The sequence below is a fragment of the Cyclopterus lumpus genome, chromosome 22, assembly GCF_009769545.1.
Source record: "Cyclopterus lumpus isolate fCycLum1 chromosome 22, fCycLum1.pri, whole genome shotgun sequence".
In the NCBI taxonomy this organism is placed as follows: Eukaryota; Metazoa; Chordata; class Actinopteri; order Perciformes; family Cyclopteridae; genus Cyclopterus; species Cyclopterus lumpus.
In genome coordinates this window covers 16,904,831-16,917,901 of record NC_046987.1, presented here as the reverse complement: position 1 = coordinate 16,917,901, position 13,071 = coordinate 16,904,831, and the positions used below count along the sequence as shown (strand labels likewise).

General features: G+C 38.7%; 1 protein-coding gene across 2 annotated transcripts; it reads left to right on the top strand.

Moving 5' to 3' along the window:
• The first annotated feature begins 691 nt into the window (after positions 1-691).
• LOC117751508 (RNA polymerase II-associated protein 3-like) lies at positions 692-12,682 on the top strand. 2 transcript variants are annotated; one of them, XM_034563421.1, is made up of 18 exons: positions 692-872; positions 1,087-1,139; positions 1,926-1,989; positions 3,034-3,194; positions 3,303-3,386; positions 3,479-3,535; positions 3,646-3,846; positions 4,967-5,161; positions 5,489-5,543; positions 5,637-5,727; positions 5,815-5,956; positions 6,313-6,417; positions 6,752-6,860; positions 6,943-7,129; positions 7,635-7,709; positions 8,178-8,280; positions 8,864-8,970; positions 9,247-12,682. In XM_034563421.1, the coding sequence occupies exons 1-18, from the start codon at positions 845-847 to the stop codon at positions 9,380-9,382; spliced, it is 1,953 nt and encodes a 650-aa protein (XP_034419312.1). In that variant the 5' UTR covers positions 692-844; the 3' UTR covers positions 9,383-12,682. The 2 variants fall into 2 exon arrangements, with proteins under 2 accessions (XP_034419312.1, XP_034419311.1); XM_034563420.1 differs by having other exon boundaries at positions 693-872; positions 9,241-12,682.
• Positions 12,683-13,071: the final 389 nt, after the last annotated feature.

Genomic DNA, 13,071 nt, shown 5'->3' with positions numbered 1-13,071 from the left:
AGTGTGTACATACAACGATGATTAAATAAATAGTGTGTAGGAATTATATTGACATTGACAGATTATATGTTCATTTAAAAAAGAAAAGTTCATTAAAAACTGTCAAATTAAAGTGCATAAAGGCAGCAGTGCATATGTTTGTGCTAGAGGGTTATTGACAGTGTGTGACTGCTCATCAATGACGGCCCAAAGGGAAATAAACTCCCAGGGGGGAGAAGTTGAAACAGGTTGTGGCATGGATCTGCAGTGGTGTTTCCTGAATTCATTTTAATAACAACATCTTATTTGTTAACAGTTCTAGTGCTTTTAAGAAAAATGTTTTGAAGTCCATGGCTGGAATAACCCATGAGGGTTAAAGCATGTTAAATAGTTTTGGAAATCGGATTAATTGCATAAATGGTAGGAACAGATGTCCAATATGTTAGATATTATAATGATTAGTTTTATTTAATTTGACTATAATATATATTATTTACAATAGTTCAACTTAACTTCTCTGTGGCACCATGACGGCAGAAACGCAGAGAGGAGTATTGTTAGTCCTTAGATTGCCTCCATCTCCACTTCCGTCTGCTTTACAATGATTGACAGGCACGACATCCAATCACGGCCCCTGAACTACAACAAAACTAACTCACTAAGCATCTGATTGGATCCTCTTGGAGGCGGCCTGAAAGCTTAAAGCCAGGCAATAAACGCTCTCTCAATCAAACACGGAAAGAAGAAAAAGAAAAACAGTGGTAGCACAGAACTACATTTACCTTCAACGAGAAATATACAAATAGCCTCAGTAACGTTTTGTAACAGTTGCGGGGAACCGACGCAAAGACATTTAGCTTCAATCATGCCCAAAAAGAAGGACACTGTTAAAGGTGAGACTGCGTCTTTTGGTAGTTTTGATGTTCGTCGCTGAGTTTCATTTCACTGTTACTGAGTCAAATGTGACGCCAGTTAGCTCCCTAGCTCGCGAGCTAATGATGTGTCGGATGTAACTAGCTACCTGCACCCCTTCTGAGTTGTAACCTTAAAGGCCGGCCTTTAATAAAACCATTCATGTATTTTACCCCTTTTTTTTAACCTTTTCAGGTGGTGCTCCTTTATCTAGAATTCGAGAAAACTCGAGACTTATGCGCACACACGTGAGTATGAGTCAAGCAGGCGGAAACCTGTATTGTGTTATTATTATTATTATTATTATTATTATTATTGTTATTACCAGTTCTACCTCTGGCAGCTTATTTTCACGAAAATAATATCAAAGATCTCTGTAATGCTGTAATACCGTATTACATATTACAGAAACATGGGAGACATCTAGTCTAAATTTTACAACATTAATATTACCTCCCAGTTCCTGTGGTAACTGCTGCAGATAACAACTAGAACGTGTAGTATTGTATGTCGTATACAGATTATTATTATTATTATTATAGCAGTAAGCAGTTAGGCACAGTTGTAGGGCTGCGACTTAACCGTTAACGGATAAATGATTATGTCTATATAATGTCAGAAAATACAGATGAATGTCCATTTCAAATTCTTAGATCTTCTAATTGCGGCATTTAAATAAAATACACATAGTAAATTTGCAGGGCTGTAATCAGTGAATGTGTAATTTTGCTTGAAAAATTACGCAAATAATGAATTATCAAAAAATGTGGACTAATGTATTACTTGAGCTCTGATTACAAAGTGGTTATGGTGCCAGAGGTTATCTTGTCTCAGATTTAAAATGGCAATCAAGCTCTTGTCGCAACTGCTCTGCATAACAACCCAAAAATATAACCTCACACACAGCAGATGTCTGAAGGGTTACACAGTACGTTACTTATAGCAGTATGTAGTTAATATTTTTGCACTGTGTGGCTACAGCAAGGACACGTTAATGGATGTATTTTAAGTCGCTGGTCTTTTCTCTTTCACAGGAATCTATGATAGATTTCATAAATGGACGTCAATCCATGGAAGTCATTGCCTCTGGATTATTAGGTAAGGTTATTTCTAAGTGACGGTGGAGATAAAACACACCCAGTATAAATGGATGTAAAAGTACATTTAGTTGATTTTACTTCTCAAAGATGTTCACTGTTAGACAGGTTGATGGCAGGAAACACCATTTTACTAATTTCTTGGTCAGTTCCTGAGTCATCCTGGGAGTCCCCTTGTCTGGGACTATATTGTTTTATATCGGCATCAGCAAGGAGAGGGCGTTCTGTGCCCTTCAACCCCAGCAGGCTACCCAGAAAGTAGTCCGGTCTTCTTGAAGCTGGTGTTCTTGTCAGGATACTTCTGCTAACTTTCTTGATCTTGATGGCAGTGCGAGGCTTAAACCAAACAGCTTATTACTAATACAACAATACAATAAATAGTTTCAGTAACATAAGATGCATATTTAGCCCGATTGTCCCTTTTCAATCGATCATTCATTAATGACCACCTGACCAAGATCGGTGTTGGCTCATTACAGCATAACGGTGATGGTGTGTGAGACAAAGAAGCAGAGCTTTTATCGGGGCGACCCTTCTCTTCTTTGGGTCAACGTTGGTTTTAGATCTAGAGGTATTGCTACAGTATCTCTCCTAAGTAATTACATGTTGTATTGTCAAGAGTCAAGTATCGAGACCAAAGTGAGCCTACCACACCCTCGTAATTAGTCTTGTCGGTAAAATGCAGATCCTGTTTAATATTTAACTGCTCTCCAGCGTTCATCTGTTTCTCCCGAGCTGTTTGCAAAGGGTTATGGGTTCACAGGGCTCCAGACTGCAATCAAAATTACCTTCTTTTTTTTTTTTGGTGATCATTTTCAGTGGTGCCCTACGCACACAGCACAGGTTGTACGTAATGAATCCATCCATTCAGCTCTTACCACGTTCAAAAAATGAAGTATTCTTGTAGCTTGTTTTAATAATACAAAATAAGAAGAGGGGAGGAGGTTGGTGGGGAAGGAGAGATGTCAGAAGATGGAGGCAAAAGGTTCAGATGGCACTAGAATAAATGAATGGCATCTTTTTTGTATTTGTCTTTATCTCCCAGGTTTTGATTTTTTAAGGACCGTTGCTGGCGAACTGGAGGACGACATCATTTATTCTGACGACGACTATAATGATGATGATGAAGATGATCACTTTTATGCACATAATGCTGCTTACAAGCCTTTAGAACCACATCCACAAATAAAACAACTCACTGACGAGGTATTACACTTCTGTTTCTCTTCTTTGAAAGTGAAACCAAGAAGTTCACTTTATTATGTATCCCTGGGTTGTAGAACGATACAACTTTCTGACTCACTTTTTTTTCAGGAGGCTGATAAACATGCAAAGGAACGGATAGAAGAAGAGGAACGACGTAAGGATAAAACGGAGAAGAACAAGCGTAAGAAATTGGTCAGTGTCATAATTATCAGGATTTAACATTTAGTGTCATCGTTTTTTTCTTTGACAGCGACTCACAGCATATTTTGTCTTTTCTGTTGCAGCGTAAAAGAGAAAAGAAACGGTTAGACAAGGAGAACGCAGTAAAAGACATTTTACCTGTAAGAATTGTTTTACTCGTATTGCTGTGAATTACAACAAATGCACATTCAGCCTGGAGATAAAATCCAGACAGTAAGGACATTTTAAGGTTTTCTTTTTGTCATTTCAGGAGGAAGAAAAAGGAGAGTCAGACTCCTCAGAAATTCAGGAAGAAAATCCTGTTATTGAAAGTATTGCAGAAGCAAATTATTCTCTTGAACCTGGGAGAACACAAAGTGGAACAGAGGCGGCTGGATGTGATGAGAACAATGCTAATAATAAAGAAGAAACCCCTGGGGAGATTATTACAACCAAAGATGGGGAGCAAAAGGTTTGTGGACATTTTTACATTTCTGTTTGTCACATTGGGAGCACTATTGTCGGTTTGTTTTTTTAAACAAACCCTTTAATTATTATTATTATTAAGGTGGCGCAGACATGTCTCATGACCAGTAATTAATGGGATGGTAATCACATGGGATGTGAAATTATTTCTCAAGAAGAAATAGTTGCAACACTTTTTGGAAATAGTTTGACGTGATCAGTTAAATAGTTTGGTCCTTGTTTTTAAAAAAAAATAATGCAGAAAGCAGTGATCACAGCTGGTGTCGCTTTCACAAAGATATAACCTGGTCTGTTGCGTTACACCCGTAGACTGTATATAAGAAGTGTTTGTGGACTACAATTTTGAAGCCTCATGATTGGCATCTTAGTTTTTTACAACCAGTAATGTCACCAGATGGTGGAGCAAAGTACACCTGAATACCAAATAAAACAAACTGTGAAAGAGTTAAAGTTGTAAGACATAAACACCGACAACTCCCAGATCAGACAACGCTGTGGTTATGACCTGCCAATCACAAGGTCACCCCGACCTAAAGCACACCCTGCTTTATGGTCTATTTGACACTAAATGGACCAACATTTACATCATGCTGTATTGAAGAAGACTTGAAACTAGAGATTGAGCCCAAACTCATGTTTATGATGTTTACTGAAGGAATAACTCAAATGAGAAGTAGGGTCTTTTTTATTTCATAGATTTCTATACAATCTGACTTCTTTTGGAGTCGCCCCCTGCTGGCTATTTGAAAGAATTCCAGTTTAAGACACTTCTACATTGGCTTCACTTTTCAGTCGGTTAAACCGGTTATAACTTTGCTAATGGTTAAGCTCAATGAGAGTTAAACTTATTTCCCAAAAATAAAACAAAATATTTTAAAGTCTGCCACATTAAGAAGCCACAGCAGCTCTTCAGGTGCACTGAGTGTTCACTGTTTACTACTGGAAGTTAACTATGCGGTGACATTCTTGCTGAATTTTTACCAGTTAAAAATGTCCTCAGATTTTGATCATGGTTGCCTGATCAGCCAAGTTTTTTACAACAACCAACAAGTCTTATTTGTCCGTTTGTGGATAATTATTGTCACCTTTTTCATTATTTTCTGCAGGATTTGGATTTAAATAATTCATATGCTTCTACAACTAAATTGGTGGCCGAGGAGGCGTTTAACGAGAGACCTGCGAGGGAAAGAAAGAAAAAAACTAAATTACTGGAGGTTTTGCCGTCCAGGGAGGAAAAGCCAAAAGTTGTGGAGGAACCTGAAATTCAAAAGAAGGAAGAGAAACATGAACCCAATAAAGAGGTGGGAACTATGAAAACATAGTATTTGCATTTATTTAAGGCATACAATTATCCAAATAATGACCTCCAGAATTGCTTTACCGATATTTTTAACTAAATATTTTAACTATCAGTCACATTATAAGAATGTCAGCTTGGGAATAATTTTTCCTATTAATGTCTCACTCTTCAATTAGAGTTGTGATTGTGCTTTTTTTATTATGTGGTCAAATGATAACCGATTGGGCCCTAAAAGCATCATAACTTGATATTTGACAGAAAGCTACGTGATGATGTATCGTTTCCCGTAGTGCTCGCCATACTTCAGACTAACTCCAACTTTTAACAGGAATTCATGGACCCCACTACAGAAGAGTTGGCCAAAAGAAGCAGAGAGCTCGCTGGTGAGTTATATTTCACATTAACGTCACTGAGACTTTGACAAAAACAAACGCATGAAAGCACTGAAGCAGGCACGACCTCGCTCTTCTTTCCAGGTATTGGAAATCGTTTGGCGGTCTCCGGACAGTACGAGATGGCCGTGAAATGCTTCACCGACGCCATTAAATACAACCCAAAGGAATTTAAGTAAGCACGTGGACTAGAATTGACTACATGTTCCCACACAGAAGCAGTGATTAATAATTACCAAGAATTTAATTTACTCCGTTTCAGGTTATTTGGAAATCGGTCCCTGTGTTATGAAAGAATGCAGCAGTATGAAAACGCTCTCAGGGATGCTGACCTAGCGCTCTCCATGGAGCCCAACTGGATAAAAGGTTTATTTAGGAAAGGAAAAGCTCTCTGTGGGCTCAAGGTAAATCACTGCTCCTGTATCCAGTTCACTCTGCTTACACTGTGATCCTTTCCGTTACCTACGGGTTCTCTTTTCATGTATAGTATCTTTTCTTTTTTTATGTTGCAACTGGCTCAACAAGTTCAGTAAAGCGCCTAATATTGTGGCAAAACCTGCAGTACAAATCAAATATAAAGGTGTGAGATTGTTAAGAAATGATTTAGTTTGCAAGCCACTAGTTTTTGTTTTCATCTACGATGTTACTTCCCAAATGCTTAACTAAAAGTTATTGTGCTTTTTAGTTTTTTTGCTTTCATTTTTAATTCACTAAATAAATGTAAGAAAAAGCAGATTTTGATCCTTCTCATCTTCTCCAGAGATACTACGAGGCCTCGCTGATCTATAAGGAAGTGTTGATGCTGGAAAGTTCGAGCGCTGAAGCCGTGAATGAGCTGAAACGAGCGCAGACCTTGCACCTCATGGTAGGAGAAGCTCACGTTTACAAGGCAAAAGAAATGGCACGCAAATGGACCAGTGACTCATCTGAGTCATCTGTTTTTTTTTAAAAAGAACAGAGACGGACGTTGAATATTATATTGTTGCGTACGTTTTTATTACCTTAGATTGAGCCGGACGCCATGTCTCTACAGTAGCCCAGAACGGCTGCTCTTGATGGGGCCGTTTGCGTAGTTGGTTGTAATCTGCAAGTTCACCACCAGATGCCGCCAGATCAGAACCAAAAGAAAAAGAAAAAGAAATTGTCTGTATGCTGGTATCACGGTAACTCAGGAGGATGTCTTTGTTCGTCCATTGTAGGAAATGGGATTCACCTGGGCGCAGAGCTTGGAGGCCTTGAAAACGCACGCCACGTTGGAGCAAGCCGTCGAAGCTCTGTTTGGTGATGAACGTAATCCGGGTCCTGGAGGTAAACACCCCAAAACCTTCCTCAAGAGTTGTGAGCGGTGTCTTCGGTGATGTTCTGCTAGTTATTTTTTATTTTTGTTCAGATGCCAGTGCCAGTTATGACAACACGGACCAACCAGTGGTGCAGGAAGAAAACGACGACGCGGGAGAGTGGGTTGTCCTCCAAACGAATCGTCCCAGAATGCAGCAGGTCAAAGAGTTCGATGCTTTAGTCCAAAGCAGATCAAACTCACAGTCTCCATCACCTCGTTCAAAGAATTCTGTGAAACCGTAAGACGGCATTTGAATAAGTTTTCTTTAGTAGTAGTTTAAAAAGAAAAACGTTAACTATTACAGTTTATTACCTTTTTGTTAGGTTTGTGACAGGTTGCTTATGTCTTGTAGATTGTGTCCTTTATGAAAGACAATTTTACAAAGCAAAATGAAAAGCCAGAAAAATCTGGGTTTTTAAGATTATTCGTGCCTCCCCTTTAGGTGGAAAACCGTAGCGCTAATGCTTATTGTGTATCTGCAAACCGTCTCTCACTTTGGAAATGCTGAAATAACAGATGTTTGGTAGTTCATACATACAAAGCAGTATATTTGTGTCTTTTGCAAACAACAAACTGTTTAACTGGATGTCAATTAGTAATTTTACATTTACTAAACAAATGTTGTGCCATTGAGCAATAACAGATGTTAATGTAGCGCGTTCACATATTTGGGGATTATTTGCTGATTTGTGCCCAGAGTGCATCATGATTTTTAAATGGTTTAATCTCTTCTGTTCTGAAAGGGACATTTTCTCCGTTTGGGTTGGATCCTTGGCTCCTGCTGTCACCTACTTGACACTCCACGAGCTCTTCAGCAGGTAAAGTACCGCAGTCCGATCTCCTTCACGCCTCCGAGCTTGTTTTTATTTGAGGGTGACATTCAGCACTTCGGCAGAATCGGTTTAGTTTCACAGGAGATGCGGAAGAAGAATGGAAAAGGGCAGTTTTGATAAACGAGAATAAACAGTCAAGCGGTAAAGTTACAATAAGATCCACATTTGTAGATATTTCAACGGCTGCAGTTTAAATTTCTGGATTATTCTCATTTTAGCGTTTAATTTAGATTCCAATAAATATTTCGGATGGAAAAATCCCATTATGCATAAACTGAATTATTGAGGATTTTGACCACCCAAAGGCTACAAATGTGTCGACTCTGAGCTTGTTATTTATTTATTGCTGCTGAAGCGACGTGTTGACTGTATTCGGCATAATTGACTCCGAGCTGTGAAGCAAATCGCCCTCACAGGGATGTTAAAGACCTTGTGTGCTGCCTTTTCTCTCAGAGCCGGGACGGTCTACAGCATCAAGATGCTGCTGGAACACCAGTGTGCCTTTGTGAACTACACCAGAAAAGAGGACTGTGACCGAGCCATCCAGTGTATTAATGTATGTATCTGTTTACTTTTACTGATATTTTCATATAATATGTTTTGGCCACGAGCTGATGTGTCAATCTGGAGCCACTTGCAGCTGTTGAAATGGGAGAATAAGCTTGTGTCATGATGTATCTTGTAATATTCTTTGTTGTAAATAATAATCTTTATGAGAGTGGGATTGCATGGTGGAAAGGCACATTGTCTTTCATCTATCAGAAGCATCACGCTCATTACATTTAACTTTGACCTAAATCATCTGGAGCCACAAAATGTATATATATATGTATATATATTTATAGGCAAATGTAAAATGTGTGTCTGTATTCACAATTTGGCATGTTGTAGAGCAGGAAGTTTGACATTTGGAGGAACCTATTTTTGATTGTATCCTTAAAACAGTGACTGACAACCGCATCTCTTTTAACTCTGTAAAGTTACTCATGGGTTGAAGTCTTGTCTGCTTCTCTAAAACAGTGACAGTATTTTCCCCATCACACAAATAAACATAAATCCCATCAGTTCGTTTCTACTCCTGTGGCTCTTCGGTTGAGCTCTGTTGGGCTTCAGATGGTAAATGTCCGTTTCCTCTCCAGGGGCTGGTGGTAGAGGGCGCTCCACTCTCTGTGCGATTTCCCAGTAAATTCCACACTGGACTCGGCATGTCCAGATCGGTTCCCTCGGGCCCCTTTACACACCTCGGGTAAGAACACACTATTATTATTATTATTATTATTATTATTATTATTATTATTATTATTTTCCATCTAACACATTGCTTTCAAGTGTAATGAGATTGGAGAAATCTATATTACTTGCATTAATGGTTAAAGTACAACATAAAATAATAATATAGTATTAGATTGTCTTTGTTCATATAAGTTATTCTGCTTAATTGTTCCCATTATTTAGAGGCGAAAAAGAGCCGTGTCATTTCACTGATGCATTTTAAACCTCGACATTGTTTTCCAAGTTGCAGCCTGTACAACAAGGAGTGCTTTTTCTGGAGGACCACGGGCTGCACGAGGCAGGACTGCACCTTCCGCCATGTCCCAGAGCACAAGAACCTTGACGAGGACAAATTCACCAGTAGAATGGGAAGTATCAACCAGTAGAAAATCAGAAATGAAAAGCATGCGTCTTTTCCTTTTGACATTTGACACAGTGGAGGTGCCAAAGCGAGCTGCTTTCAGTCGCCTCTAATTCCTCTTGGTTTTGGTTCTTGTGATTGTTTTGGCTGCAAAAAAAAAATACAAATTGTATTTTGAATTCTGTTGCATTTTTGGAAATGTTTGCACCATGATGGCCCGCCATTGTTGTTCAAATATAAAGAACGCATTAAACTACATCATACTACTGCATTTTAGTAATAATTAATGTGCATTGTGCTTTGAGCATTCCTTTGCTAAAGGATTTTGTCAGGGATTATTTTTGATGATCTAATCTATTTGAAGATTGTGTTAAAACCCTTAATTTTGTTTTGTTTTAAAATTGATTTAACAGATCTTTCTGTTGTCAGTCACCTCCAGGTGGCGCTGTTACCCTTTTTATCCCTCAACTTTGGGGCTGCCAACTATTCTGCTTTCATTTTAAAGGCTGTGATTAATGAGTAGTATTGCTATCGGCACATTTATTGTGCCAGGTTTAATTTTGAAACTGCTCTGTAAATCTGTATCTGGTTCGTTTGAGTTCAGTGGTTATGTAAATTATGTTTAAAATGTGTAATGCTATCTCTGTTGGTGGATTATAAGTGTAGTGATGTTTGGACACAAACTGTCATAAAAATAAGTGCCTTTTTAGTAGCACAGTGGCTGCAGTTGATCACGAGTCCGCCCAGAGGGAATTAAAGCCTCAACTTTAAAAGTGTTAATGTCTTGCCATACATTAATATACACAGTACAAGACCAAAGACTTGGTGCAGGTGGACCAGTATAGATGGGCCTGGATGGGACTCGCTACAAAGAATACTCAAGTCAGCCGCATTTAATTTGGGATATCACGATAAGGTCGGAGGAAGCTCACCACTAAAACATCTGCACATTAATCCCTGTAGCAGCTCTGTGTCCTTGAGCAAGAAGCCCTCGTCTCAGGTCAGCCCGAGTTAGAGTAAAGTGCCAGTTAAACGCCTGAAAAGTAACTTTTGTCCCTGAGATTTGATCTAAAGCGCGGTTCTTCTAAGCCTAAAATGCCTCCCTTCAATCTCCCAGACGGCATCTCTTCTCCTGTTAATGTGGGTGGGATTTGTGCAGATCCCTCTACCCTAAAGCACAGCGGGCTTGTTATTTGACTCAGGAGACAAGTTCAAGGTCACCTTTGTGACCCAAGTTATGTAATGTTTGTGGTGTGAATTACAAAATGTTCCCAAAGAGCTGAATAACAACTTACAAAAAAAAAGATGTTGAAGCAGTGGAAAAGGCATTACGCTGTGAAAAGTGCTTGGTCTTGACCTTACAGGCAGAGCAGCTGTACTCGTGGGCATTAATTGGCTGATGGTGGCATACCTCACAAAGCCCTCCTGATCTGTGTGAGATTTGAGAGCATGAAAGGCCTGTAATACTAATAACATGAACTCTGGTTGAACCCATAGAAAGCAGGGGGACATTACCAACTTGCAAAATGGGTCTATATTTAATCGTATCGGTCCGCTTGGCTTTGCTCCCGCTAGAAACCTGTTAAGATGCAGATAAAGACCGATAAGAGCTTTGAGTTCGACATCCCGGACGAAGCCGATCCCTAAAGCAAACACCGGGAAGATGAAGTGCATCTTGTTAAAAGGCTGCGTGGTTTGTGGAGCTTTCAACAGATTTCTCTTCCCGCTCAACAGGAGAGAAAAGGAGAACAGGAGAAACACAGTAACAGATGTGACGTGTTGCTCTCCCACTCCTTTTTGATCTATGGCGATGCAGCAAAAAAAAACCTCTAGAGAAGTTTTGAGTCTGGAGTAATTGAGTGCATTGCTTTTAGCACAGGGGATAGGTAATCTAATTTTTATTCTAATTCTTTGGTTTCTCCCTGCTGGTAACTAAACTATTGATGTGACATGAGGGCGTATAGCTGTATATCAACTGTCTGATTTGTTTCTTAGGAAGCCAAAATAAATGCTCCACTGCAGCTTTGCAGCCGCTCAGCTCCAACTTTATAACCTTCCCAGCAGGGCTGCTGCCGTTTGCGTGTGCTCCTTTTTTTTTTTTTTAAAGGAATTCCACTTCAAACATATCTGTGTTTATTGTGGAGCAACAAAGCTATCATCCTTTTTTTAAATTTAGCTTTCCTGTAAACACATACTTGCAAGAGGAGTTTTTAATACCCCATAAAGGTTATTTATCAATTCAGCTTCTTGAGCATGAGCAACAGTTTGGGTTTATTTCTACCTGTGCTCTTGTCTCTGGGTAACAGTCGAGTTTTATCAATGTTTGAATCTAAATCCTACAGTTATAGGGTTGTTACGTAATGCTGTTAATCAAATGTGGTAACAAGATTAGCTTTGTTTTTTTGTGTGTTCGAATCTTTTCCTTCAACTTAAATTATTAAGGAATATTTATTTATAGAGAATAACTTTTCTGAAGTGTTAATATTACAAAGTATTATCTTGTCAACACCAAGTATCTTTTTTTTTTTTTTTTTTTTTAAACATACCATTAACATTTGAAGAATTGAGATTTGTTTGTCAAATCTATTTAAAAGAAAAATAATTCAAGATGACCAATAATTTAATTTAAAAAGTGACCATCCTATTTATTCTGAAATGTCAATGTATAACTGGACCACACTATTGCGTCTGCAGATTGTAACGAGTGAGATGAAACTCACAATGGGGAGGCATCTGGTTCACTGCAGTGTCTTCCCTTTGCTGGAGTCTTTTGTTGCACTGTGAAATGAATACAGTAATTGTCACAATGAGAAATTGACCTTCCGTTTTAATCTAGACTGAGGCCCCCTTAACAAGTTAAAATAGCGCAAACCCAATTAGGGAATTGATTGCTTGCTTTCATATTCCTCATTTGCATCAGGGTCATATAGGGGAGATAAATGAATGTCTAGTCTTTTGTCCACACTGTCATTCCTGGTTGTGGAGCCTCTCTTGCCAAGAAATTAGCTGAAGGAAAGTCTTTTGTCTCCCGTTGATGGAGTCATCTCTGATAATCTGCTGTTAAACACCTCCCAGGATGAAAGACCTTCAGGAGATTAATGCTAACTACTTTACGAATATAGATGTTTTCACGTTACCAAGATCATTTGATGCATCATTCTGCACAGCTGTACTTTACAATCTTATTAAAGTTGTATTACATGTTTTGAATGTGATTATTATGTTAACCAGTTTCTTTTTTTTAATGAAAAACTGAAATGTTCTCGTTGTCAACAAATCCTTCCATGAAAAGGCCCAAATAAACAGTTCATTAGTTCATTGCTGACTTCTTTCCTACTCTGTCCCGTCCTTCCAACTCCTACTGGTTCCTACAAAATATGTACATTTTTTTATATTTTACTTTCATTTAAAAAAAAAAAAAAAAGGCTCAGATATTTCCTCAAACAGCTGGTCACTGTAGTTTTTAGTAAACACAAATGGAAGTAAATAATGCACATGTTGGGGGCTATTTTCAGCTGTGGATTAATACACATTTGGTCCGCTATCAGTATTTATGATGCATGAGTCAAAAATAAGCTGGCCATGGTTCAAGGATTTGGGGAGTAGTACCATGGTGTGTGTTGTTGCGTAATGTCTTTTGTGGGAAGTCAGATAAAAGTTAGAAAATAAGTGAGGGTGCCAGACCTCTGTAGCCGGCTCCTCATCTCAAGCTAG

Coding starts and splice junctions, on each gene's coding strand:
- LOC117751508 (XM_034563420.1), top strand. CDS start 845: ATGCCCAAAAAGAAGGACACTGTTAAAG. Junction 873..1,086: donor AAAGAAGGACACTGTTAAAG/GTGAGACTGCGT, acceptor TAACCTTTTCAG/GTGGTGCTCCTTTATCTAGA. Junction 3,195..3,302: donor TAAAACAACTCACTGACGAG/GTATTACACTTC, acceptor CTTTTTTTTCAG/GAGGCTGATAAACATGCAAA.